The 24265-nt window shown below is 42.3% G+C and overlaps 3 protein-coding genes across 6 annotated transcripts; 1 reads left to right on the forward strand and 2 right to left on the reverse strand.

Moving 5' to 3' along the window:
- The first annotated feature begins 1989 nt into the window (after window positions 1-1989).
- Window positions 1990-8907, forward strand: stk36 (serine/threonine kinase 36 (fused homolog, Drosophila)). 4 transcript variants are annotated; one of them, XM_087807544.1, is made up of 19 exons: window positions 1990-2109; window positions 2172-2312; window positions 2371-2448; window positions 3562-3692; window positions 3752-3998; window positions 4703-4796; window positions 4860-5052; window positions 5121-5181; window positions 6004-6083; window positions 6145-6414; window positions 6477-6519; window positions 6585-6650; window positions 6727-6894; window positions 6955-7034; window positions 7116-7179; window positions 7502-7604; window positions 7665-7773; window positions 7854-8022; window positions 8091-8907. In XM_087807544.1, the coding sequence occupies exons 1-19, from the start codon at window positions 2026-2028 to the stop codon at window positions 8649-8651; spliced, it is 2742 nt and encodes a 913-aa protein (XP_087663670.1). In that variant the 5' UTR covers window positions 1990-2025; the 3' UTR covers window positions 8652-8907. The 4 variants fall into 4 exon arrangements, with proteins under 4 accessions (XP_087663670.1, XP_087663671.1, XP_087663672.1 ...); XM_087807545.1 differs by having other exon boundaries at window positions 6148-6414; XM_087807546.1 differs by having other exon boundaries at window positions 4860-4980.
- On the reverse strand, window positions 8746-11677 carry atf5a (activating transcription factor 5a). Its single transcript, XM_087807548.1, has 4 exons — window positions 11362-11677; window positions 10746-10985; window positions 9503-10553; window positions 8746-9443 (listed from the first exon to the last, which is right to left on the reverse strand). The coding sequence occupies exons 2-4, from the start codon at window positions 10879-10881 to the stop codon at window positions 9245-9247; spliced, it is 1386 nt and encodes a 461-aa protein (XP_087663674.1). The 5' UTR covers window positions 10882-10985; window positions 11362-11677; the 3' UTR covers window positions 8746-9244.
- A 3668-nt stretch (window positions 11678-15345) lies between these two features.
- Window positions 15346-23666, reverse strand: phldb1a (pleckstrin homology-like domain, family B, member 1a). The gene is made up of 16 exons (XM_087808135.1): window positions 23577-23666; window positions 22291-22787; window positions 21773-21946; window positions 21635-21697; window positions 21495-21578; window positions 20795-20866; window positions 20609-20725; window positions 20455-20532; window positions 20315-20392; window positions 20187-20250; window positions 19168-19300; window positions 18986-19052; window positions 17861-18007; window positions 17564-17783; window positions 15776-15861; window positions 15346-15710 (listed from the first exon to the last, which is right to left on the reverse strand). The coding sequence occupies exons 1-16, from the start codon at window positions 23614-23616 to the stop codon at window positions 15570-15572; spliced, it is 2061 nt and encodes a 686-aa protein (XP_087664261.1). The 5' UTR covers window positions 23617-23666; the 3' UTR covers window positions 15346-15569.
- Window positions 23667-24265: the final 599 nt, after the last annotated feature.

Consider the following 24265-nt stretch of genomic DNA (forward strand, 5'->3'; position numbering starts at 1 on the left):
GACGGTTCTGTGACATCAAAGACCGGATGACGACATCATCGTCGTCGTCGTCGTCGTCGTTGTCACGGTAGTGAAGCGTCGTCGGTTCTGCAGCCGACCCGAGCTCAAGCTCCTGCTAATCCAATTAGGAGCCTCGGATCTGTCGAGGTCAGAGAGAGACTTGTGGACCAGAAGGAGAGTTTCTGACCAGAGAACACATCTGGAACTTTGAACATGTCAATTACTATTTTCTCCTTCATCACGGAAGTGTATCAGGACTTAAAATATTGAATCGTTGAATATCTTTATTTTGTGAATGCTGGGAAGCATTCACACAATGAATGCTTCCCAGCATTTGAGATCCTGTTTTCTTCTGACCTAAACGTTGTGCCACTTCTCCTCCCACAAATTTTATCCGATTTGAACCGTTGAACCAAAACTTTAATCAATTCAGCTCGTTTCCGAAATGCTGGCTTTGTTCTAGCTTTCTTTTATTCCTCTTTTTCTACCCCATTCATTTCAATGGGGAAAATCTTTAACTCATGTTTCAACTCCTTCCAGTTTGACCTACTACTTCTACTTTTACTACTTTTATTACTACTACTACTTATACTAGTAATTCTAAAACTACTTTACTTTTCTACTACTTATACTTTTACTACTACTTCTACTTTTACTACTAATTCTACAACTACTTTTACTTTTCTACTACTTCTACCTTTACTACTAATTCCACTTCTTCTACTTTAACTACTAATTCCACTTATATTTCTACAACTACTTCTACTGCTAATACTACTGCTATTTCTACTACTGCACAGCAGGGCCAGCATTCACACTGCATTTTCTTCTGGATATGCACTCTTTCTAGTTTAAATATTGTTTTTTACAGTTTTTTTCCCCTTACTTTTTATGATCATTAAATTCAATATTGAAAGCTACCTTTTTAATTATTATAAATATTATATATATATATATATTTTAAATTAATGAATACTTTTTTTTACACTATGTTATTAATTTCTGTAATTTAAAAATACTTCTATTTTTTAATTATAAGGGTTTTAAATGTATTAAAAACCTTTTTGTAACAACAACATTTTTGTATTGAATTAAAAGGCCATATGGATTAAAATGAAATAATCCAAATGAAATAAAAACATTCATTTATTCATTTTCTACCACTTTATTCCTTATGGGGGTCACGGGGAGAGTGAAGCCTATCCCAGTTTAATTAGGCAAGAGGCAGGGGACACCCTGGACAGGACGGCAGTGCACGCAAAGACAGACCGGAGTGCCCGGAGTAAACCCACACAACACAGAGAGAACATACAAACTCCATACAGAACGTTTACAAGTTGGCTTGGCCTGGAAGCAAACCAGCAACTTTCTTCACGCTAACCACTGCGCAAAAAAAAAAATACAATACATTACAATTTAAATAATAGATATTAACCTAAAATATACCGCATATAAATGAATAATTAATCATTAAAAAATAATATGCATTACATTTAATGAAACAATATAAACAGCAGATGATAGAAAGTATAACTATACGGGTAAAAAAAAATGTATTTGGAAATAATTTTTTGTCAATTGTTAGTCAATATAAAAATGTTGGAACAGTTTTACCAATAAAAAAAGAAAAGAAAATCCACCTTTTGTTAAAGAAATGAATAAACATAACATTACATATATAAACGTTTTCTTTCACTTTCTTTCCATCACTGAGATGGTTAAACTGTTAACCCTTGTATCTCGGGGTCAATGTGACCCGAAGGCCCCTAAAACAAATGCAGATAAATTAACCCCAAGATCTTTGTCTTACTACTTTAAAAACATCAGTATTTTCCACTGAAATGAAACATGAAAGACGTCCACCATGAGTTCAGATCCAGGCTCTTGTCTCTCTGAGGTTTGCGACTCATCAGAGCAGCTTTGACAACAAAGTGTTTCTGTGTGACATCACTTCCAGGGTGAGCTTCAGGAGTGAGACACTCGCTCAGACTGACCTTCTCCTTCGCACAGTTCCAACATGGCAGCATGGAGGGCTACCATGTGATGAGACAGGTGGGCAGAGGTGCGTACGGACAGGTGTTCAAGGGCCGCAGACGAGGCACCGGACAGGTGAGGCTCCCGCGAGCGTCGATGTTGACTCCATGACCATCTCCTGTCTCCGCCGCCGTCAGGTCGTAGCTCTTAAGTTCATGACCAAGTCCGGCTGCTCCGCCCGGAGGCTCCGTCTGATGAGGCGCGAGCCCGACATCATGAGGAACCTGCGACACCCCAACATCGTGCGGCTGCTGGACAGCTACGAGACGGAGAGACACGTGAGTTCGTGGTGAAGTGACCTTCGACCTTCCATGTTCATCAGGAGGTTCATCTCAGGTGGTGATCGTCACGGACTTCGCCGAAGGTCAGCTGCACCAGATCCTCAAGGACGAGGGGAGTTTGGCCGAACACCAGGTGAGGTAGAACAGAGGCAGTGTAGGGCAGGGGTCGCCGACCTTTCGTGAACACGAGCTACTCACAGGGAAACATGTTGTTTTTCTAATAAACTGACCACATGACTGACTTTATTTTAAGATAGTTATCTTATGAAAAATGTCTCCCCCTCTTTCCTGTCTCCTCCTGTCTACCCCTCTCTCCTGTCTCCTCCTCTCCCCTGTCGCCCCTCTTTCCTGTCTCCTTCTATCTCCTCCTCACTCCTGTCTCCTCCTCTCTCCTCTTCCCCATCTCTCCTGTCTCCCTCTCTCTCCTGTCTCCCCCTCTCTCCTGGCTCCCACTCTTTCCTGTCTCCTCCTCTCTCCCCCTCTTTCCTGTCTCCTCCTCTCCCCCTCTCTCCTGTATGCTCCTATCTCCTTCTCTTTCCTGTCTCCTCCTCTCCCCCCCTCTTTCCTGTCTCCTCCTCTCTCCTGTATCCTCCTATCTCCTCCTCTTTCCTGTCTCCTCTCCCCTCTCTCCCCCTCTCCCCTGTCGCCCCTCTTTCCTGATTCCTCCTATCTCCTCCTCACTCCTGTCTCCTCCTCTCTCCTCTCTCCTCTCTCCCCTCTCTCCTGTCTCCCCTACTCTCCTGGCTCCCCCTCTTTCCTGTCTCCTCCTATCTCCTCACTCCTGTCTCCTCCTCTCTCCCATACTCTCCTGTCTCCCCCTCTTTCCTGTCTCCTCCTGTCTCCTCCTGTCTCCCCCTCTCTCCTGTTCCCTCCTGTCTCCCCCTCTCAACTGGCTCCCCCTCTTTCCTGTCACCTCCTCACTCCTGTCTCCTCCTCTCACCTACTCTCCTGTCTCCCCCTCTTTCCTGTCTCCTCCTATCTCCTCCTCACTCCTGTCTCCTCCTCTCACCTACTCTCCTGTCTCCCCCTCTTTCCTGTCTCCTCCTGTCTCCTTCTCTTTCCTGTCTCCTCCTGTCTCCTGTCTCCCCTACTCTCCTGTCTCCCCCTCTTTCCTGTTTCCTTCTCTTTCCTGTCTCCTCCTGTCTCCCCCTCTTTCCTGTCTCCTTCTCTTTCCTGTCTCCTCCTGTCTCCCCCTCTCTCCTGTCTCCTCCTCTCTCCTGTCTCCCTCTATTCCCGTCTCTCTCAGGTCAGAAGGATCTCCTGCCAGCTGGTCTCAGCGCTCCACTACCTGCACTGTCGGCATGTTCTTCACAGAGACCTCAAACCCGAGAACATCCTTCTAGACCAGCACGGGTCCGTGAAGCTCTGTGACTTCGGGTAAGTTCTGGACAGAACCACTGGTTCCACAGAGCCGTGAAGGTTTCCCTGTGTCCCAGGTTCGCTTGGTCCATGAGCACCTGCACGAGCGTGCACATGTCCCTCAAGGGGACACCGATCTACATGTCCCCGGAGCAGGTGCAGGAGCAGCCCTACGACCACACGGCCGACCTCTGGGCTCTGGGTTGTGTTCTCTATGAGGTCCACACGGGGGCGCCTCCTTTCTTCTGCAACATCGTGGACTTGGTGAAGCTGATCGTGAGGGAGCCGGTCACGTGGCCTACCTCCATGAGTGACACCTGCCAGGTGAGGCAGTATGGAAGTAGATCGCTGTCATCAGAATGTTGAACGGTGGAATTCAAATGTTTAAACTTTGAATTTTTGATTTAAATTTCGTTGTTTTTTTTAGAATTGAATTGAAAGAAAATCGAATTAAATCATTTCTATATTTAAATGATTTAATAATTTAATTCAATACTTTTTACATTGAAGGTTGTATATGTTTAAAAAAATAATTTAATAAAGAAAATTGAACATTTTCTAAATTAACGTTTTTTAGAGTTACACCAATTATAATTTTCAAAATTAATATTTTTAATAAAATTAAAAAACTTAAATTCGTAAACTATTAAAAACAATATAAAAATGTTGATATAATTGTGCAGGCGATCACGTGACGACATGGACGATCTGGCGCGTCAATGGTGGATTCTAAAGCAACGGCAAGATTTCAGCTATTTTCACCCAATATTATTATTATTATTTTCTTAAAAGCAACATAAAAATCAGTGTGTAAAAATGTTTACTCAACTTGAAAAAATAATTTAAAATAATAATATATATAATTCAATTATAAATAAAAAATATTTAATTCAATTTAAAAGAAACTTTCAATAATTCAATGCTTGAAAAACAACAACATTTGACGTATAAAATCAACAATTCAATATTCTGATGGATATACATCACTGAGAGCTAAAGAGAACTTCTTCAACACTTGTGTCCTTCAGAGATTCCTGCAAGGCCTCCTGACCAAAAACCCTCGAGAGCGGCTGTCGTGGCCGGACCTCCTGCATCACCCCTTTGTTGCTGATCGGCTCAAAGGTGAGATTTCACTGCAACGATGAGAAGTTCAACGTGGACACTGACCGACCTCCCACTGTGTAGTTGTGACGTACGATGTCAGAGACAAGTCAACGACGATCCTGCAGGAGGAGACCAAGACCTTCACGGAACCCAGCGAAGCTAAATCCACACCGAAATTGATTATTGAAGGATCAGAATCCAGGTCTGAAACTAGATCAGAACCCAGGTCTGAAACTAGATCAAAACCCAGGTCTGAAACTAGATCAGAACCCAGGTCGGAAACTAGCTCCTTCTGAAGATGGTCTTAAGCTTCATCTGGAGTCTGACAGACTTTTCTTACAGCTCGGACCATGGACCCACACCGGGGGCCGAACAGGACCTCTCAAGAACGGTACCTCTCAAGGTCGGTACCACTCAGGAGAATGAAACAATAAACTAGAAAGAGTGCATTTCCAGAAGAAAATGCAGAGTGGATGCTGACCCTGCTGTGCTGTGGAAGTAGTAGTGGAATTAGTATTAGTAGTATTAGTAGCATAAATAGTAGTAGAAGTAGTAGTAGTATTAGGAGTATAAGCAGTAGCGGAAGTATTAGTGGAATTAGTAGTTAAAGTAAAAGATGTGGAATTAGTAGTAAAATTAGAAGTAGTAGAAAAGTAAAAGTAGTAGTACAATTAGTAGTAAATGTAGAAGTAGTAGTAGTATTAGAAGTGGAAGTAGTAGTGGAAGTATATGTGGAATTAGTAGTTAAATTAGAAGTAGTAGAATATGAAATAGTAGTAGAATTAGTAATAAAAGTAGAAGTAATAGTAGTATTAGTAGTAGGATTAGCGGTGGAAGTAGTAGAAAAATAAAAGTTGTAGTAGAATTAGTAGTAAAAATACATGTAGTAGTAGTATTAGTAGTAGAAGTCGTAGTAAAAGTAGAAGTAGTAGGTCAAAGTGGAAGGAGTTGAAACATGAGTTGAAGATTTTCCCCATTGAAAAGAATGGGGTAGAAAAAGAGGAATAAAAGAAAGAGTGGAAGAGATAAAAGAAAGCTAGAACAAAGCCAGCATTTCGGAAAAGACGAATTGATAACATTTTGAACGGTTCAACTCGGATAAAATTTGTGGGAGGAGAAGCGGCACAACGTTAAGGTCAGAAAGAAAACAGGATCTCAATTGTGTGAATACTGGGAAGCACAAATTATAAAAATCAGAGACACAACTAAATACTTTCTATTCAAGTCCACTGAATCCAGGAGAACCAGCAGGTCTTCGGTGGCGCCCGAGAGTTCGCCTCAGTGCGAGGAACGACCGGAACCTCGGTGAGTCGTACGTTTTACAGACCACCAGCCTGACTGACTGACTGACGGGTCTGTGGTCCAGCAGGTCTCGGATCAGTATCGACTACGAGAGAGAGTTCGGTCCATGGCAGGAGAGTGGAACCACTCAAGACGGGATCGTCACGGCCCGGTCCAATCAGATCCAGGTGCAAACAGTTGAAGACGAAAGACTATGTTGTGAGCAGGTAGACGACCCGGTTACAGGTGTAACTCCTGCAGCAGCATCACAGGAAATTTCCTCCGTTACTCGCGCTGAGTCTCCTATCGAGAGATCGGGACCGAGAAACTGGACTAGCATAGAGCCAAGTACCAGGTGACCACTGTCACATGAGACCAGGTGGAGTCATGAGACTGAAGTTTGTTGTTGTTCTGCAGGAGAGACCATCAGGCGCAGACCTCTGAGGAGGAACAGGAACAGGTATCTTAACACACGTCTCCCTTATACGCTGAAGAACTCCTGACATATCCAGGGATCTCTTTCAGGACATGGACCAAGAAGTAAACCAGTTGAACAAACTCCAGACCGGTCTTCGAGACTTCAAGACTCTGGTGACCAGGTTCAGGTTCTGGTCAGCACCTTTGAGACTCTGCACAGTTTTAACTTCCTCTCTCCTTCCCTGGTCAGCTTAAGACCGGTGCAGAACCAGACCACATCCTCCAGACTCTGAAGACCCTGAACAATCTGATCCTCACTGACCCCATCCAGTGGATCCATCTGAGCAGAGAAGAGGGTCTGGCAGACCTGCTGTGTGGCCTGCTCCAGGACTGCGTGGAGGACTTGGACCTCATCAAGGTGCCAGACTCGGGTTGTAATTGTCCTGTGGTTTGTCTCATTCACTCCCTCGCACAGCAGCTTCAGATCATTGGAGAGATGATGGTTGTTCTTCTGATAATCTGGGACCAGGACCCCGTCAGAAGGGAGCAGTGGCAGAGGTTGGTTCATTAACTGAAGGTCCAAGAATATGTCAGATGTCAGCCGGACCAGTGTCATAATTTAGACTGTTCTCCTCACAGAATGGAGGCCTTGATGGAATCCTGTATCCCAGCACTTCTTCAGCACGACCTTTATGTTCTAACGGTGAGTTCAAGAATGGACGGAACAACCAATAAAGCCACTAACGCTCAAAAACCACCTTAACTTTTTTTTTTTTAAATCCATATTCAAGTCCTGATGAACTTGTCAGATGTTTTCATGTTGAAGCCTTTTTCAGAAGGTTCAGGTTTAAAACCATAAAAAGTTGAGTAGAAACACCTTGAAAACCTTGAAAAACGGCTTTAAAAAGTATTCTTACCACCTCGGGTTTCTTTAACATTATGTCAAAATGTGTTATTTAGATTTAAGGTCAACAAAGTAGAATGTCATTTTGAAGTTGATAGAAATCTATTTACCTTGATATCAGACTGCAGAGGGCGTTTCTGGGATAGATCCGGTCCAGTTTAAGACCCTGTTCAGAAGAAGGCTGGTGCTCGAAGCGGACCACAAGGACTCAAGTTCAGCCCACGGTAAGACCTTTGATCTTGGGTGAAGCTTGTGGCACTGACACAAAGTTGTGTTCTGGTCAGGGGTCTACTCGCTGCTAGTGGTCTCCCTGCTGGTCTTCTCAAAACACCCCAGGACCTGCCTGTCTCTCCTATCCGACCACACCAGTGTGGACGCTCTGGTTCGGCTGATGTATGTTGAGTGGTTCTGGTCCTCCTCACTTTGCTGAGGCCAAATTCCTCCACAAACCAGACCTGTTTCCTCTCCAACAGTCTCCCCGCAGACCGCGTGGCCCAGAACCAGGAACGGAGTTTCGCCTGCATCTGGGACTTGAGTTGTAAGTTGTTGATGATCCCATTTGCTCTAGATGTCCCTCCAGTCTGCATCTTCCGGATCCTAGACCAGTACCACAAAGCCGGGATCTTTCTTGGTCTTCTGCAGGTCAGTTTATTTTCTGTGAGTCCAGAGCCCATCAGGAGTCTCACATATTGGTCTGATCTTCTTTACAGGCCATGGAGGTACTGCCTCCTCAAAAACTTTGGCTTCCGCTCTCCTTGCTGACCCGCTTCCTCCTGTTTGACCCAGAGCGGTCTCTCACCCACGTCACAGAAGACTCCTCGTTTTTCTCAGCAGCAGCAGTCTCTGAGTCGAGGACCGGAGCGTCACTGCTCTCCGATCTGTTGCCAGAGATGGACCTGTGGGAGACGGCAGCGGAACTATTGACCCTGTTTTCTCTACTGGCCCGCGGGTCGACCACACGCTTTCAGCTTCCTCTCAGAAACTCGGACCTGGACTTGGCGTTGACCCACTCTCACCAGGAGGTCCGGACGGCCGCCTGCAGACTTCTAGGACAGTTGGACCCGTTCAGTACTTTTCCTCATCTGCCGCCGAGCTTCTTCCGCAGGTTGATCGACTGTTTGGACGACGCCTGCATAACAGTCCGACGCTCTGCTTGTTCCGCCGTCGGGAACTGGTTGCATTGCGTTATCGTGAGGGCCAAACACAAATCCGGTCCAAAGACCGGGTCCCTCTCAGGGTCCAAGATCAGTGAAGACTCATTGATGACATGACCATCTCTGACACGAGCACCGTGAACATGCCGGTACCAGTTATGGTGCCAAGAGACTGGACGTGGCTTTGTCTCCACAAAGACTTAAATGGGTCTTAACTTTTTTATTGACAAGCTTTATTTATAGCAAACTTCCAAACAAACACATGTTAAATGGCGACACGTCGGAGCTGATGAAACAACGTTATTGCGATGTTGTCGACCAGTGTCGGGGTTTGTGTAAACATTAAATGAGTATATTGTTAGTCAAACACAAACACACGTTTCATACTATCTTTGTGAAGAAGACTGTTCTCCACTTCGATCTAAAAAAGATGTCGCATTGGCGCAGAGACCGTTCAAGAATTATCGGCACCGCCCAAAGCACAAACGAACACGAAATAAATAGCGAAATGAAAGACTATGGAGCGACTCTGAACAGACGAACGCAGCCGTACAAAAAGAGGAATCACAAGAAAAGATCGGCGTTGATGGATGGACAGTGATTGTCATTTTTACCCGTAAGCTTGGAACCATGAGTCGTAACGGATGTAAAACTCCTTTTTGTACGCGTTCACGTAGAATGAAACAAGTGTGCGTTTGTGTGTCTGTTAGCTATGTTGGAAAAGGGATGACAGAATCCGGTTTCGCTCTCTGGCTTCGCGCCTTGTAAACCTCGATCAGCAGGTCTTTGACGTACTGGATCTCTCGCTCCACGGACTCCGTTTTGTCCCGCAGCTCTCGGTTGCGTCCTTCCAGGCGATGAAGTTGCTCCTCGAGAGACTCCAGTTCCGCTCTTTTCCGTTGCCGATACCTGTGACAGAAAGAAGTGGTTAGCAGGTCATTCGTCGTACCGGGCTTCAAGAGTCTTACCGGTGAGCCGCGGTTTTATTCTGATCCCTCTTTTTCTGTTTGCGCTTCCCGGTCTCGGGTGGAGCCAGGTCCAGGTGGAAGTCGAGGTCCTCGTCCAGGCGGCACGTCGGTCCGGCGGCGAGAGCATCGGAGCTCGGACCGGCTCCTGGCAGGGCGGAACAGTCCGGATCCTCAAGAAAGGAGCAGTGGGCGTGGTGCTGCTGGACCTGCGGACCTTCGTCTTTGACGTTAGGCTGGATGTTCCCCAAGAAGCCGTGGTAGACCTCGGACTGTTGGGAAAGGTAACAGGACTCGACGCCGGCGCTCTTCCAGGGGTTGGTGGTTCTGGGTGCTTCACTATCAACCTCTGTCATGCTGTACATCAACAGCTCTTCTTTCTTCAGCGGCTCATAGTTTGATCCGGAAAAACCAACCCCGGCATTTGGACCCTCATGCCCGAAACAATCCTTCGCTGACACCGAGCCTCTTCGCACTTCACTTGTACAACCGATACCACAACTCCTCCTGGCTGCTGGATCCAGGTTCATACTAGGGGTCGAAGCGGACGACTCTCCGCTGATCACTTTCAAACCGCCGATGTGGACTTCGGGAATGCGCTTTCTACTGGCCCCACCTGACCGATTACAGCTGTAGGGGACAGGTCTGGGGATTTTGGATCGACCCACTGGTCCCCCACAGATACTCAAAAGGTCTAGCTCTCCTGTCGCCAAGGTAACCAGCAGGGGGCTCGGGTCAGGCGGGGCGGAACAGGGGTACGAGGTGTACGGAAGCTGAACGAAGGACTGAGGACTGGGCAGCGACGAGCCTCGCTCACATCTCCCCATCTGAGGCGCCTTCTCTGGCAGCGGGTCCGACAGGAAGTAGTCTTCTAGCTGAGCGAGTTCTTCCTGCAGCAGAGAGGTCATGACCTCCAAGTCGGAGGGCACCTGGATGTCATGATGGAGGGGCGAGGAGGGAAGGGAGTGACCACTGGAGGAGGGAGGGGAGGGAGGGTTCGGGAGGTACGAGGAGAAATCCACTTCTTCAGTCATCCAGTCGCTGAGACCATCACCTGAGGACAGAACCAAAACGCAATGTGAGAACGTATCGTTGGAGGCAGGTGTTCCCTGAACGCACGAAAGAAACCCACGAACCGATGCTAGTCCCCCAACTTACTGTTCGGGAAGACCGAGTGCCGCAGTGCCAAGCCCACCTGAAACTGTGATGGTGTGGGGAAAAAAAAAACAAAGTTGCCTCGACTCACCAATTAAGTGCGTCCTCTCCTCTGGTCCCGCCCCCCTGCCCCACTGCGATTGGCTGCTAGCCCGTGGGTGAGAGAGAGCGCCGAGGTCTACCAGGCGAACGCCACCACTTCCCGAAATGGTGAAATATGTGGCCATGGCGCGGTCCGATGGTTCTGCGGTTCAGTCCGAGCTGGTTCTGGAGATGAGTCCGGTCTGACAAACGGGTCTTGGAGAGGAGGACTGGGGAAGCATTGTGACACCTGCGGAGAAGGAGAAAAAAGAGAGAGGGGGGGGTCAGGTCAGGGTCATGGTCATGGGGGGGGGGGGGGGGGTGACACCTTTATAGCATCTGAGACACCATCAGTATCATCAAGTCACGCTAATGACTCCCGGAGGATAACAAGTTGTCAAAACCACAAGGGAAGTTTTTGGCCCCAGAGGAGCCGAACCTGCCTCAGTGTCATGAAGTCTTCACTGATCATCTTCGTTAAGACACTTAAAGGAAGTTACACCGATTCGACGCAAAAGTTAAAAAAGACAAACCAACAAAAGTCAAAACAACGAGTTCCTGTTCAATAACAAAAGTCTTGACAGCTGAGATAAAATAGTAGAATGATAAAAAAAAATAAAACTTACTCCATTCTGGCAGAACTCTTAGGGTGCGTTGCTGAAGCAAAGCACGACTTTTAGTTTCGGTTCAGTTGGTCCTTAAACCTCAGAGGTCCATGTTGGTGTCGGTTCGAGAGAGGAGCGTGTTTTGTTTGTGGTCCGGAGTGTCCGAGGGTCTGTGTTGCGTCTCTGTTGTGTTCCAGGAGTAAAGTGATGGAGCTCCAGCCCTGAGCGCTCATAGCAACAAACTACGTCAGTGACGGCAACGCGGATCCCTCCGCCCCCCCGGAGGATCACGTGACACGCGGCGGCAACACAAAGTGGATCCGTTCATCATTTAAAAAAAATATATGTTTATTCTTAGTGGAGAAAATGTGACGTGAAAAAAAACGACGTTTCTATTATAGAAATATCCTCATTTATAAAATAAGATTTGTTGAGAAACACTTTTAGTCGCAAATGCTTGAGATTTCTATTTTACAAATGTTTTTGTAAGACGTGATGACGTAGACGTGCGTTGGGTTGCAGCGATCTTGCATCAGGGATCGGGACTCACCCGCCATTGGCTACTGGAAGCACAGAGCTTCGTCGGTGATTGGCTGGATCGGACGAGCGCCTACTGCTGATTGGTTCACCGGGATCTGTGTTGTTGTCGATGCACATGCGACATGTAAACAAACTGGAAGAAAAACAAAAAACTTACAAACAGACAATGTAAGAATGATTTAAAGACACTAAAGAAACCTATTTAAATGTTTTATTTCCAAATGTTAATTTATTGACGGATAAACTTATACAACTTTAACGTTAATACATTGAATACAAAGTGTATTCATTTAAACATACCAACAACAGTTACAAGAATAGATAAATAGTTATTGTCTTTTCATTAAATTTTAAATGGAACACTTGTTAATTTAGAGTATATAATAATATATAAAAATATAATTCTAATAAATAAGAGCATATTATAAGATGATGAATACCTAATGCAGACATGTTTTTTACTGGTTAAACTCAAACATTGACAATAAGTGATTTAACATTAGCTCCTCTTCATTCTTTTTCCTGTTTTAAACATTTGCTGAAACAAAGTATGTTAGATTTCAACAGCTGCCGTGTGGATGAGTTGTATTTGTGTATAAATGTTTTATTTATATCTGCTAGTTAAGAACTGATGGTTTTTAATAAACATTATTAAATGTTATGTTTTGTATTTATTATTTTCATCATATATAAACCATCTTAGCGCTGCTGCTAACCTCTCAACTCAAAGACTCAAAAGCTGCTCTCTGTTGCTATAGCGACTGTGGACACTGCCCTTATTTCACACTTGTTTTACATGGATGTATCATGGGACGTCATACACACACACACACACACACACTTATATACAGAGAGGGTACACGTCTTCACAAGTCAGAGAGATTTGGTGGATATTAGTGTTTAACGTGAAATAAAATGTCAGATTTTTTGTTTAGTTTTTAGTTTAGTCAATATCTTTATTCTTATTTATTTCCTTCCAGGAAGAAGGGAAGGATGAGCGAATAAAGAAGTATATCAGTGCCGTCTGATTATTTAACGGTTGAATTTCAAATGTTCAAACCTTCTGTTGTTTTACTTTTCTTTTTTAACTGTATTTTAAAGGTTGAATTGATTCGTTCGTTGAATAAATTAATTTAAAAAGACTTAATATTTTCATACTTAATAAAACCTATTAACGGTTAGGATAAAAGATGGTTAATTCAATATGTTCTTATTCGTAGTATTTTAAATGTAATTAAAAAATATGTTACTTTGATAGTTCCGACATTTCCTAATTAAATTCAAAAGTCGACAAATTAAAGGATATTACATTATTTATTGTAAATTATTATTATTTAGAAATAGATGTCAAACCCTTTGTGTGAAAATAATAATCATTTTAGAAAAGAGTTGTGTTTAATAAACATTGAATAAAATCTGTCTGATGAAAAATATCAATATTCAAATTAGAAAATCTCATTAAATTTATCCTTTCAATATAGAAATAATTAAATCAAGTTATTAAAAAAATGATTAAATGCTTAAAAAAAACAAAAAACATTTAAATCGAATAAAATTATACTTGCCAAAAAGATGAAAGTGTCAATCAAAATCAATATTCTGATGCGACTGACATACTTCCATAAGCCAGTTTTTTAAAATTCATTCAACATTTTTATTGTTATGTTTAGTAAAAAAAACAAGTCATCAATTCGTCTTATCTCATGACGTCCTCGTAAACGTTACCTGAGTCATTCACACCAGTGACCACGATCTCAGAGAACTTGGAGCAGTGATGCAACCACGATAAATATCTTGGTCCTGGAGCTCAGCCTCGGCGAGAACGACTCCCCGGAGCAGCTGCTGCTCTGGAGCTTAATTGGTCCACCGAGAACTCAGTGTTTACATTATGATGGCAGTTGTGTTGATCTGGACACACAACCCGAGATAGACCATAAAGTTGAAGTCCAAGATGGTGGTCGAGGATCTGGGCCGACTTTGTGCTCCGGTCTCGGCGAGGAGCTGCGAAGCGAATTCACGTTTGACGGGGTTAGCGTTGCTTTCACCATCATTTCATCAGAATCTCTTTCCAAATTATTGTCATCAACTTTTGCTCTGTTAAAAAACAGATCACAGCCTGAACTGACGAGGGCATAAAGTTGAGCAGGAACAACTTTTGACCCAACGGAACCGAACCGATTCTTTTTTGGCTTCAAAATAAGAATGCATTGTTATTATAGTTCAGTTTCATGGATTACTTTTCAATAAAATGTGTACAAATTAGAATAATTTGATTTACAATTCACACGCAGATATTTGTAGAACGTTTTTTTGTTAATGTTGAAGGAACAATGAAATCCCGCGAGATCCTGGCGATGACTGAGGACGAGAGGATACAGTCGACTCCAGCCGATTTTGAGTTTCAAACCAAATGAAAACAGTCACGACTTCATCAAGAGTCATGCGGTCTGTAAATATTGAAACACCAAAGTCAAGTACTCGGACAATACTACAAATATATCCTTGTTACTACAGTAATATATATCGTATATATCGTAATCATTGCTTTATATCGTGATAAGCTAGATTCTCAACCGTATTGATCAACCAATCCATTTTGACTGAGAGAAACTGAGTGTCAGAGGATGACCGGTTCATTCAGGAAGTGGACTATGATATTTTTAATGTCTGCAGGTGACGATAATAACGAACCACTGCTGCAGGAACCTTCTCATCTTATTGTTGCACCCCCTCCTCCCTCCTCCTTCCTCTATGTTGCCCATCGCCCTCCAGATATTTTTCACATCATTGTTCTGCTCAGATCCAAACACACGTTTCAAGTGTGTGAAGTTCCCTGGATGAGAAAAATAGGAAAAGGTGCCGAAGTCTTGAGACGACGGTTTCGTCAGGATTTCAACAACACTCAAAACTTTCTTGTGTGTGTTTGTGTGCGTCAGTATGGAAGTGTATCGGCGCCATCGGAATATTGATGGTTGAACTCGACATTTCAATTATTGAAATCTTTTTATTGAGGCTTTTTCTTTAGTATTTCATTTTTTTAAAGGATCACTTCTATATAGAAATTCTTTATTTTTTCCGTTTTGAATATTTTGAATATTCTCAGTTTCTTATTCCAATTATTAAAAATGAAAGTTAAATTCTAGGCCCTCTCAATTCAATGTAGAAATGTTGGTATAATAGTGTCACTAGAAGAAACCCCAAAAATTGCCCGCACTACGTGAACAGACTTACAGCGAATCGTGCGACACAAGGACGTCACATGACGTGTTGTCTGGTGGATCTACTTTAACATTTAACATTTACTCTAACAGTTTTATTTTGAATTTTAAAGCTACGAATAAAAAAATATTGAATTTATCAATAATTATTATTGAAATTAGAATATAAAACTGTACTGTATGCGTAAAAACAAAATTTAAAATATTTTTTCAATATACAAATTATTCAATTCAACTATTACAACCGTTCAATACATGTACTATTGAATTAAATTATTCCATTCTAAAAAAAAAAAAAAACTTTAAAAAAAGTGTGTTGTCATGGTGTGTGTTTGGTCGTCAACACTGACAAACTTGTTTTTGTATCCAGAACTTTATTGGATCAGAGAAGTTTAGAAAAAAACATGAACAAGATATCAATTATTAAAAAAAAATTGTCAAAATGACTCCAGGTTTTCTGCTGGTTCTGGTTCAGCTCAGGAACTGAGTGTAGCCCTCGGCACCCGTCACGATCACGTCCATCCAGATCCTCATGGCCTCAGCGGACGGCGCCACCAGGAAGTAAAGTCGCTCTCGCGTTTTCACGCAAAAGGTCAAAGATGGGTTCGGACTCTGGTCGAGAGGAAGGAGTCAAAAACGAGTCTTCTTCTATCCCGGGGTCGAGACCATGTACTGACCTTGGTTGCGCTGCGGAGGTGATCGTAGTAAACCTCCTCGATGGCCTGGAAGTAAATGAGGCCCTTGAGCCTGGTCTCACGTTTGTCTGTGAAGGAGAGTCGCCTGTCAATCACTCGTTAGTCAACAGCACTATATCGATATTTTGGTGAGAAAAAATCTTTCTTTCTAATCAAATTTTATTTAAATCATAATTAATATATGGATTAAATCTTACAACTAGGGGCAACTCAAAGAAACAAATAAGAATAATATGAGATTAAAGCCGTATCAAGTATATTCATTAAAAGATAAAAGTTGTAAAAAAAATTATTACAAGATTTAGGGCTTGAATTTAGTACAGGATTTAAGTTGTATAAAATACTTATTTATGCTCCACAATATCTATTGTGGAGTAAATTCTGTAAAACATTTGTTTAAGTGTATGAAATATATGTATTAGTTGTATACATTAATTACAAGATGAAGGTTGCATTATATACATTTATTACCAGATTCAAGCTGTATAAACATTTATTATGAGAATTAAGACGTATACATTTATTAAAAGATTAAAGTCATACAATAAAAAAGTATTTGTTAACTGATAAAATTCATACGTAAAGGCAAAAGCGTTGAGCTGATGACGTCCTATCCACTTGTACGACTTAAATCAAGCAATAAATGCATTTAATATTCCATAATAGATGTAACTTTAATCTTGTATTAAAATCATCTTTTATGCAATTAATCTTGAAATAAATGCATTTTATATGATTTAAATCTCCTAATTAAATTGTAAACAAAATATTTAAGTGGTCCCAATACCCGTTGTACTATTTTAATTAAAATAAGTTTAAATTTATGAATAAATAAAATAATTATTTTTTTAGATTTATTATTTATATGCAACATTTCATGTCATTATTTAATGATTTTGTTGCTATTCAACTTCCAGGCGATAAATGGCAGGAGTCATTACATCCGCAAGATACCTGTGATGACTGAGGACAAGAGGATACAGTCGACCCCATCAGTTTTTAAAGCTTATGTTTGGACATAATTTGGTTTCAAAACAAAGGAAATCAGTTACGACTTTGTCAAGAGTCATGTGGTCTGTAAATTCTGCAACACCAGAGTCAAGTACTGGACAATACTACAAATATATCCTTGTTACTAAAGTATCGCAATATATCATATCGTTGCCCGTGTATCGTGAATCTTGCCAATACAACCCCCTTGTCACGTCTTCGTCTAACAAGGTTGACAAAGTTCCAACTTTTATCGTCTTGAACTTGTTTTTAAGTAGAAGTATCGGGGCTGGAGCAGGTCCAGTTGATCTTTTTCAAAGGTCCGACTTTTTTGGTTCCCGAAGGCTTCAGATTGGAGAGTGAAGTTGAGAACAGTCGCGACGCCTGAACTCATCAAAGTGAAGAGTCGGGTCCTGGAGCTAAAGCGCGGTTCTGGTTCTGTAAATAAACACGTCGGCGCCGAAACAAACATCGTTAAAAGTCCCTCGGTAACGAGAGTAAAAGCCAGTTTCCTTCATTAATGACGACGGCCGAGAGCAAGTCCCCGCCCGAGAACACGGGTCTCTGCAAAGACTTGCACCTCGTTTCATCATCCTCATCATCTTCATCACATGTCGGCAGCGGCAAGAACCTGCGAGTAATCGTCAAGTAACTGGTATGAATTATTCATCCGCTGACGGACCGGAACCTCCTTAATGAGTGTAATGGGTTCAACGCCAACCCGAGCGAACCAGGGGACGACGACGGCTTCTCTAGAGTGAGGGGACTCCCCCTGCTCACCTGTGTAGTAGCAGAAGTTCCTCTTGACCCGGTCGAACACGAACCAGCGCCGCTTCCACGACTTGATCTTCCCGCCCATCTTGACCAGGTGACCTCTGCACATCTTCTCGGTGAGCAGGACGAAGGGACACGTGTCCACGCTGTGACCCGACGACTCCACGTGAGCCCTGAGGTCGAACTCCTCCTGCAGGTTCGGCAGGTACCGGGTCAACGGACGAGTCTGACGGGACAGCAGAGCGTCGTCCATCGTGTTCTTCATCCCGAACCGACACTTTCTCGAAAACCTCCTTCTCTCACCAGAGTGTGGCTGGAGCTCCTCTTCCTCATCTTCACCTCCTCCTCCTCCTCCTCCACCTGTTGATGCTCCGTCTGCAGCTTCCTCTCCTCCTCCTCTCTCCTCCTGTGCTCCTTCTCCAACATCAGCCAGCAGACCTGCACCTCCTCCTGTGGAGAAAGGCAGATGTTCAACTGCATTGGAAAATCACTGCACTGAAGGCTGTGGAAGCTCAGATGGATCAGGTGTTTGGAAGAACATCAGTGCCAGCAGGACATTGAATGGTTTTATTTACCATTGTAAATGTTGAAAGTTTTTTAATAATTGAATATAATTGCAGATAGAGTTTGATATTATAATTGATATAAATTAAAAATAAATATTCTAAATGCAATAATCTTAAATCAGTATACTTCTAATAATAGAAGTATTTAAAAATGTGGGTATAATAGTGACACCAGGCAAAAGCAATAGAGTACAGAGGTAATTGATCAAACTTTTAGACTTATTTAATTATTATTATTCAATTAATTATATCGTCTGGTGGCGACAACATTTTCATATTGAATTTAAAGGAATACAAATAAGGAAAATAATGAATTGAATTTGAAAATGTATATTCAAATTCATGGAATAATAATATCAATCATAAATGTAGGGGAAAATAATCATTCATCTTGAAAATATTATTATTAAAAAAAAAGAAACTTTACCCTATGATGTATAACTTATTTAATTATTATTATTAAATTAATTATATCGTCTGGTGGCGACAACATTTTCATATTGAATTTAAAGGAATACAAATAAGGAAAATAATGAATTGAAATTGAAAATGTATGTTTAAATTCATGGAATAATAATATCAATCATAAATGTAGGTGAAAATAATCATTCATCTTGAAAATATTATTTAAAAAAAGAAACTTTACCCTATGATATTTAAATTATTAAATTAAATTACTCATTAAAAACAATTTAAACATTTTAAAATAGAAATTAATTCAATGACTAAAAAGGGGATTCTATGCTCAAAAAACATCCCAATAAAACATTTTAAAAGTTCAATATTGTGATGCCACTGATGACGAGTGTTCGTGACAGTAAGTGTGTGTTTGCATGTTTCTCTGAGTCTGAAGGTTCCTCACTCGGGTCTGGACCAGGTGGATCTGCTCCATGAGTCGGTGCGTCTCCTCCGTCCTCTGACACTCCGACCTGCGCGGGGAAGGAAGCTCACCTGAGACCGGGAGGTTGTCATGGAAACACTTGACAGAAACAAAAACACAGAGCCGGATGCAGACCGTCTGTTACCATGGTAACAGTCTCTCACCTCTCTGGGAGACAGCAGTGTCGAGACAGGTTGATCTTCTCCAGACTGTCGGAGCTCTCCAGTGAGCTCTGCAGACTCTCTGTGTCGGAGGCGTGGACGCCACCTGGGGGCGCTCCATCCAACGCAGAGACATCTGAGGAGGACAGACGGAGGGAGAATAACAGGTTAAAGAAGTGAAGGCAGAGAGAAGCGAGAAAGAGAGGGACAGTCAGCAAGAAGTTCAGAGGACGAGAGGGAGCCCTCTAGTGGATGAAAATGTTATTGCAGCGTTTCTTGACTAAGTTTAAATTCATGTGGAGAACAAGCAGCACTGGGACAACATCTAAAACGAGAAGAAGAAAAATATGGAAGACAAGAAGAAAAAGTAGTCGTAAACGACAATAAATAAATAAAATAAAAAGACAAGAAGAGGACAATAAAAAAAATTATAGTATAAGATGATAAAGAAAAATAAGAAGTAAAGGACAATAAAAGGTTGTAGTAGAAGACAATAAAGAAAAATAAGAAGACAACGGAGGAGGAGGAGAAGAAAGAAATTGGTAGAATGAGACTATATTAAGGAAAACAACAAGAGAAAGAAGGAGGAACGAATGGAAAAGAAGTAGAAGTAGTAGAATATGATAAAGAAAAGTAAAAGATTAATGAGGACACGAAGAAGAGAAGGTAGTAAAAGACGATAATAAAAGACAACGGAAAACAATAACTGGAAGAGGAAGAAGATCATGAAAAATAAGAAGACAAAAAGGAGGAGGAAAGAAAGAAATAATTGGAAGAAGAAGGTGAAGAATAAGAAGAACTAGTAGAAGATGATAATAAAACAATAAGACAAATAAGGAGAATCATAAAAAGAAGAAGAAGAAGTGGACCATAAAGAAATATAAGAAGAGAAACAAGGAGAAGAAGAAAAGGAATAGAAAGAAGTAGAAGATGATGAAGAATTTTCAAGATAAAGGAGAAGGAGAAGAACATAAGAGAAAAAAGAAGGAATAAAAACATGAATAACATTAGTTTGTTGGTACCGTAGCTCTGGTTCCTCCTGAAGTTTGTTGCTTCGATATGTTGTGACGTCTCAGTAAAAACCATCTGTATGAAGACAGAGAGATGTCCATCAGAGACTCATCACACACCTGAAGACACAAGCTCTCACCTGAGCTGACCTGCTGATCTCCAGCGATGTCCCTTCACTCACGCCTGCCTCCACCGGACCTGTCTTGGACTGAAGCAGCTAAAGAACAGAACGTTGAGGTCAGTCTGGACCCTCGGAACACATCAGAGTTTCACCTTCACCTGACGACTCTTTGCAGGGAGAGGTGGAGGCTCCACGTCCTGGTTCAACCCACACAAGTCCAGAGAGGAACCTGCAGGCTGAGGAGGAACATCAACAGTGAGAGAAAGAATGAGGAACAGGAGAACAAATGAGGAAAGATGTTTGAGAACAAACCTCGAGAGAGTCACAGCGAGTGGAGGAGCTGCAGGATGAGTCCATGAGTGTGGAGGAGGAAGACGAGAAGCTCAAATGACCAAACATCTGACACATTTGACCGACCGTGATGTAGTCCTACATGTGAGCAGCAGAGGGCAGTGTTAGCGCTGTTGTACTGTAGGAGAGAGAAAGAAACGTGTCTACCTGAGAGGAGGAGGTGTGTGGGGCAGCAGGAGGTCCAAATAACTGGTGGACATCCGACAGCAGAAGATATTCCTGCAGGTCAGAGGAGGTGAGAGAAAGTTAGAGACCAGAACCTCACTTTGTCTTAAGTCTCATATAGTTTTGTTTCTTTATCATTCAATAGAAAAAAGTAGTTTCAATCAAAATAAAGTTTCCTCGATATGTATTATGTATTGTTTTTTTAGTTAGTTTTTTTTTATTCAAGCAACTTTTTCAAATTATTATTTATTGTCTCAAATATTGTTTGCTTTTTTATTTCCTTTTTTTTATTTTATTAAAGCAACTTTTATTTTTAAATAAAGACTATTTGTATTTATTAATTTAGTTTATTTGTTTTTATTGACAATGTTTTTCTTTCCAAGAATTTTTTTTTGGATAAAGCTCCTTTTTTGATTGAACAATTTTTTTGTTGATGGAACTTTTTTATTGAAAATCCTTTTCTTTATCATTATTTAAAGCAACTTTTGTTTTTATTTGAAGATGTATCTTTCTTATTGAATGTATTCTTTTATTAAACATTTTTTAATCAAAATAATATTTTTGGTAGAATTTGTTTATCTTATTGACGCATATATATATATATATATATATATATATATATAAATAAATATAAATTCTTGAAATATCAATATGACTCTTGCTGTCTCAAAAACAAACTAACCTCCTGCAGTGCAACACGGTGCTTGTAGGGGGCGCTGTGAGGGGAACCAGCCTGGAGGTCCGACTCTGTGATGTGAAGAACTTCCTGTTGGCAGAATCAGAATGAAGTCTGTTTGTCACGGCGATGGGTCAAAGGCTCACTTCTGAGTCTGGAATGGCTCCGACTGCCGACGGATGGTATCGGTCCACAGCTCTGAACTGCTGCTGAACCAGAACTCAAGATCAGAACCACAGAACCTCTCAGGATGCAGACGTAGCAGAAGGAGTTCAGGAACTGACCTCAGGGAAAGGTCCTGCTATGTGGTTCTGCTGGTCCGGTCCAGTCTTCTTCTGGTCCATGGTTCTCCAGTTTGGTCCTCCAGCTCGTCGCGGTGTCTCTGGGCCGCCCTCCAGGTTAGATCTGTCCCGGTGTCCGGCGCACAGACTGAGGATGGTCTCGAGTCTCTGACACTCCTGCGAGAGAAATGACACAAAGTCCTGAAGACACAGACTAGATTTTATAGATCAGAACTTGTGTATGACGGAGCCAAGTGGATCAGAACCTCAAAGTGCTCACACAGATCTGAGTTGCTCTGAAATCTGTCAGGTCCGAGTCATGTGACCGGAGAGATATACGAACGGATCAACATGCTCACATGGACCTCACTTGTTACCAGAAACCAGCTGGTTCCGGAAATAGTCGAAGGCCGATTCCTCCCCCGCCCCCTCCTCACCCCGGCAGTCAGCTGTTGGCCGGGGTGAGGGGGGGTGATAGATGTTTGGGTGAGGGTTGGGGGGGTGTCGTCACGTGGACTCACCAGCTTCTGGGTCTGCTGGTCCCGAAGTCGTTCTTGCCGCTGGTGCCGGTGATAGTCGAGCAACTGGACCTCGCTGACCTTACTGAAGTCCGTCTTCGACCTTGAAGGTGCCCTGGTCGGGCCTTCAGGATCCTCCTGCTGGGTCAGTCCACTCATACCTTGGTACCAGAACGGGGTTCTGGGTCGGTTCTTTAGCAGTAAAGTTCTAAGTCGTGGGCTGCCCGGAGCCGATAAGAGTTCCGACAACAGATCCGGGTCATCAAATCCATGGGTCAGAGTCAGGGGCCTGTTGTGTAGACCATCAGGAGAACTTCTCGGGAGGTTCTGTCTAAGGTCGAGGGAATTGGACCGGACGGGTCTGTGAGAGCCGCTCCTCAGCCGAAGGTCTTGACAGGACCTGAGCTGGAGAAGTGACGCGCCACCGGAACAGTGAGTGGACCCGGGACAGTCCTGTAGGACCGTGGTCTGGTCCGTCTCTTGGTGGGGGTTCTGAGGATCTGCAGGGAAACAAACGCACAACAGTTGCACAAACGGACACACAACAGTCAAAACATCATATATCAAGACCCAGAAGACACACAGGCTGGATGTGGTGGTTCTGAACCAAGGATCAGTTTGTTTTAGTTGCAGAAGCAGTCTAAACAGAACCAGATTTTATTTTTTTATTTTCATTTTTAAATCATTTTTAATTGGAAGACCAGACATGACACACAAAACAACAATAAAACAAACGTCTGAAATTATTAATATACATGGAAACAAATCCATTCTTGATGAGAGAGAAATGTTTTTGTTGTTGTCGTGAATAAAACTAAACTTAAGACCCACAGAAAAAATGTTAAGTGATAAAAGAATAAATAATAAAAAAACATTTTCTTTCGTTGACTAAACTGCTCCCATTAAACACTTAAATAACTCAACTGGTTTAAAAGTTAAACTTCCTCCTGTCGCATAATAATAATAATAATTAAGAAGAAGAAGAATAAACAAAAGAATATAAAAAAAATTAAGGATAAGTTGAAAAAAAACGTGTAGACGACATAATAATAGAGACTCAATTGACATCATAAATATATGTTTTTAATAAAGTGGTCAATATTTTGTAAATAAAGTTTGAGCAAAAACACAGTGGATAAATAAATACATATATATTTAATTGTTGTTCAAATCAGGGACTAACAAATGTGATGACAAACCCAAGAAAGAGAAGAAAAATTATATCATAATAACTGATCTATTACACATATATATAACAGATTCATGTAAACATTACAGGTCGTTCTTACCAGCAGGGGTCAGTCCAGTGGAAGGTTCGCTCATCTTCATCCTCTGCGATCTGACCCGGACACTCGTGGACCAGGACGCAGACGTCAGTCACTGAGACATTGAAGACGAACAGAAGAAGACTTTTCAAAAGTGTCCGCTGGTGACGTCACTGACGGCTCAACGTCACGAGTCCTGTGATTCCGCGAGAGCTTCGACGTACAGCTTCAGTAACGTTTCCCGGAGATTCTTCTGGAAGTCCTTCAGCAGCTGCTGCACGCGCGCACACACACGCACGCACACGCACGCGCACAGCTCGACTCAGATGACAAAGTTGTGAAGCTGTTGGACCGCGTGTGAGAGAAAGGGGAGGTAGTTGGGGGGGTCAGATCCAGGAACGGTTTGTTGTTCATGTGTGTGAATACCAAAGAGAAACACTGTAAACAGACATTATGCATCGAGCCAAGATAATGTAGAAAGCCCTCGATAATCTACCAATATAGATTTTATACACACGTTTATTTTGAACACAACCCCATCTTTGATCGAGCGAGACACGCTGGAGAAATACAGTCCAAATATAAAGCCGTTTAAAAACTATTATTTTATTTGCAAGGATTCATCTAGAAAAAATAAGTGTTACAATTGAACTACTATAGGTTATACATAAACTCTTGTGAAACTCTGGTTATTGCTCCTGATGATAAGATTC

This window comes from Callionymus lyra, chromosome 14 (assembly GCF_982586985.1).
Source record: "Callionymus lyra chromosome 14, fCalLyr1.hap1.1, whole genome shotgun sequence".
NCBI lineage: Eukaryota > Metazoa > Chordata > Actinopteri > Syngnathiformes > Callionymidae > Callionymus > Callionymus lyra.

What these genes read in the sequence shown, in the direction of transcription:
- stk36 (XM_087807544.1), top strand. Translation starts at nt 2,026, where the DNA reads ATGGAGGGCTACCATGTGATGAGACAGGTGGGCAGAGGTGCGTACGGA. An exon ending in GCAGACGAGGCACCGGACAG is followed by an intron (nt 2,110 to 2,171) that starts GTGAGGCTCCCG and finishes CGCCGCCGTCAG; the next exon opens with GTCGTAGCTCTTAAGTTCAT. An exon ending in AGAAGGGAGCAGTGGCAGAG is followed by an intron (nt 7,035 to 7,115) that starts GTTGGTTCATTA and finishes TTCTCCTCACAG; the next exon opens with AATGGAGGCCTTGATGGAAT.
- atf5a (XM_087807548.1), bottom strand. Translation starts at nt 10,881, where the DNA reads ATGGCCACATATTTCACCATTTCGGGAAGTGGTGGCGTTCGCCTGGTA. An exon ending in GGAGAGGACGCACTTAATTG is followed by an intron (nt 10,554 to 10,745) that starts GTGAGTCGAGGC and finishes TTCTGTCCTCAG; the next exon opens with GTGATGGTCTCAGCGACTGG. An exon ending in AATAAAACCGCGGCTCACCG is followed by an intron (nt 9,444 to 9,502) that starts GTAAGACTCTTG and finishes TTTCTGTCACAG; the next exon opens with GTATCGGCAACGGAAAAGAG.
- phldb1a (XM_087808135.1), bottom strand. Translation starts at nt 23,616, where the DNA reads ATGAAGATGAGCGAACCTTCCACTGGACTGACCCCTGCTG. An exon ending in TCCCTGCAAAGAGTCGTCAG is followed by an intron (nt 20,393 to 20,454) that starts GTGAAGGTGAAA and finishes TCTGTTCTTTAG; the next exon opens with CTGCTTCAGTCCAAGACAGG. An exon ending in TCCACCTGGTCCAGACCCGA is followed by an intron (nt 18,008 to 18,985) that starts GTGAGGAACCTT and finishes CTTTCTCCACAG; the next exon opens with GAGGAGGTGCAGGTCTGCTG.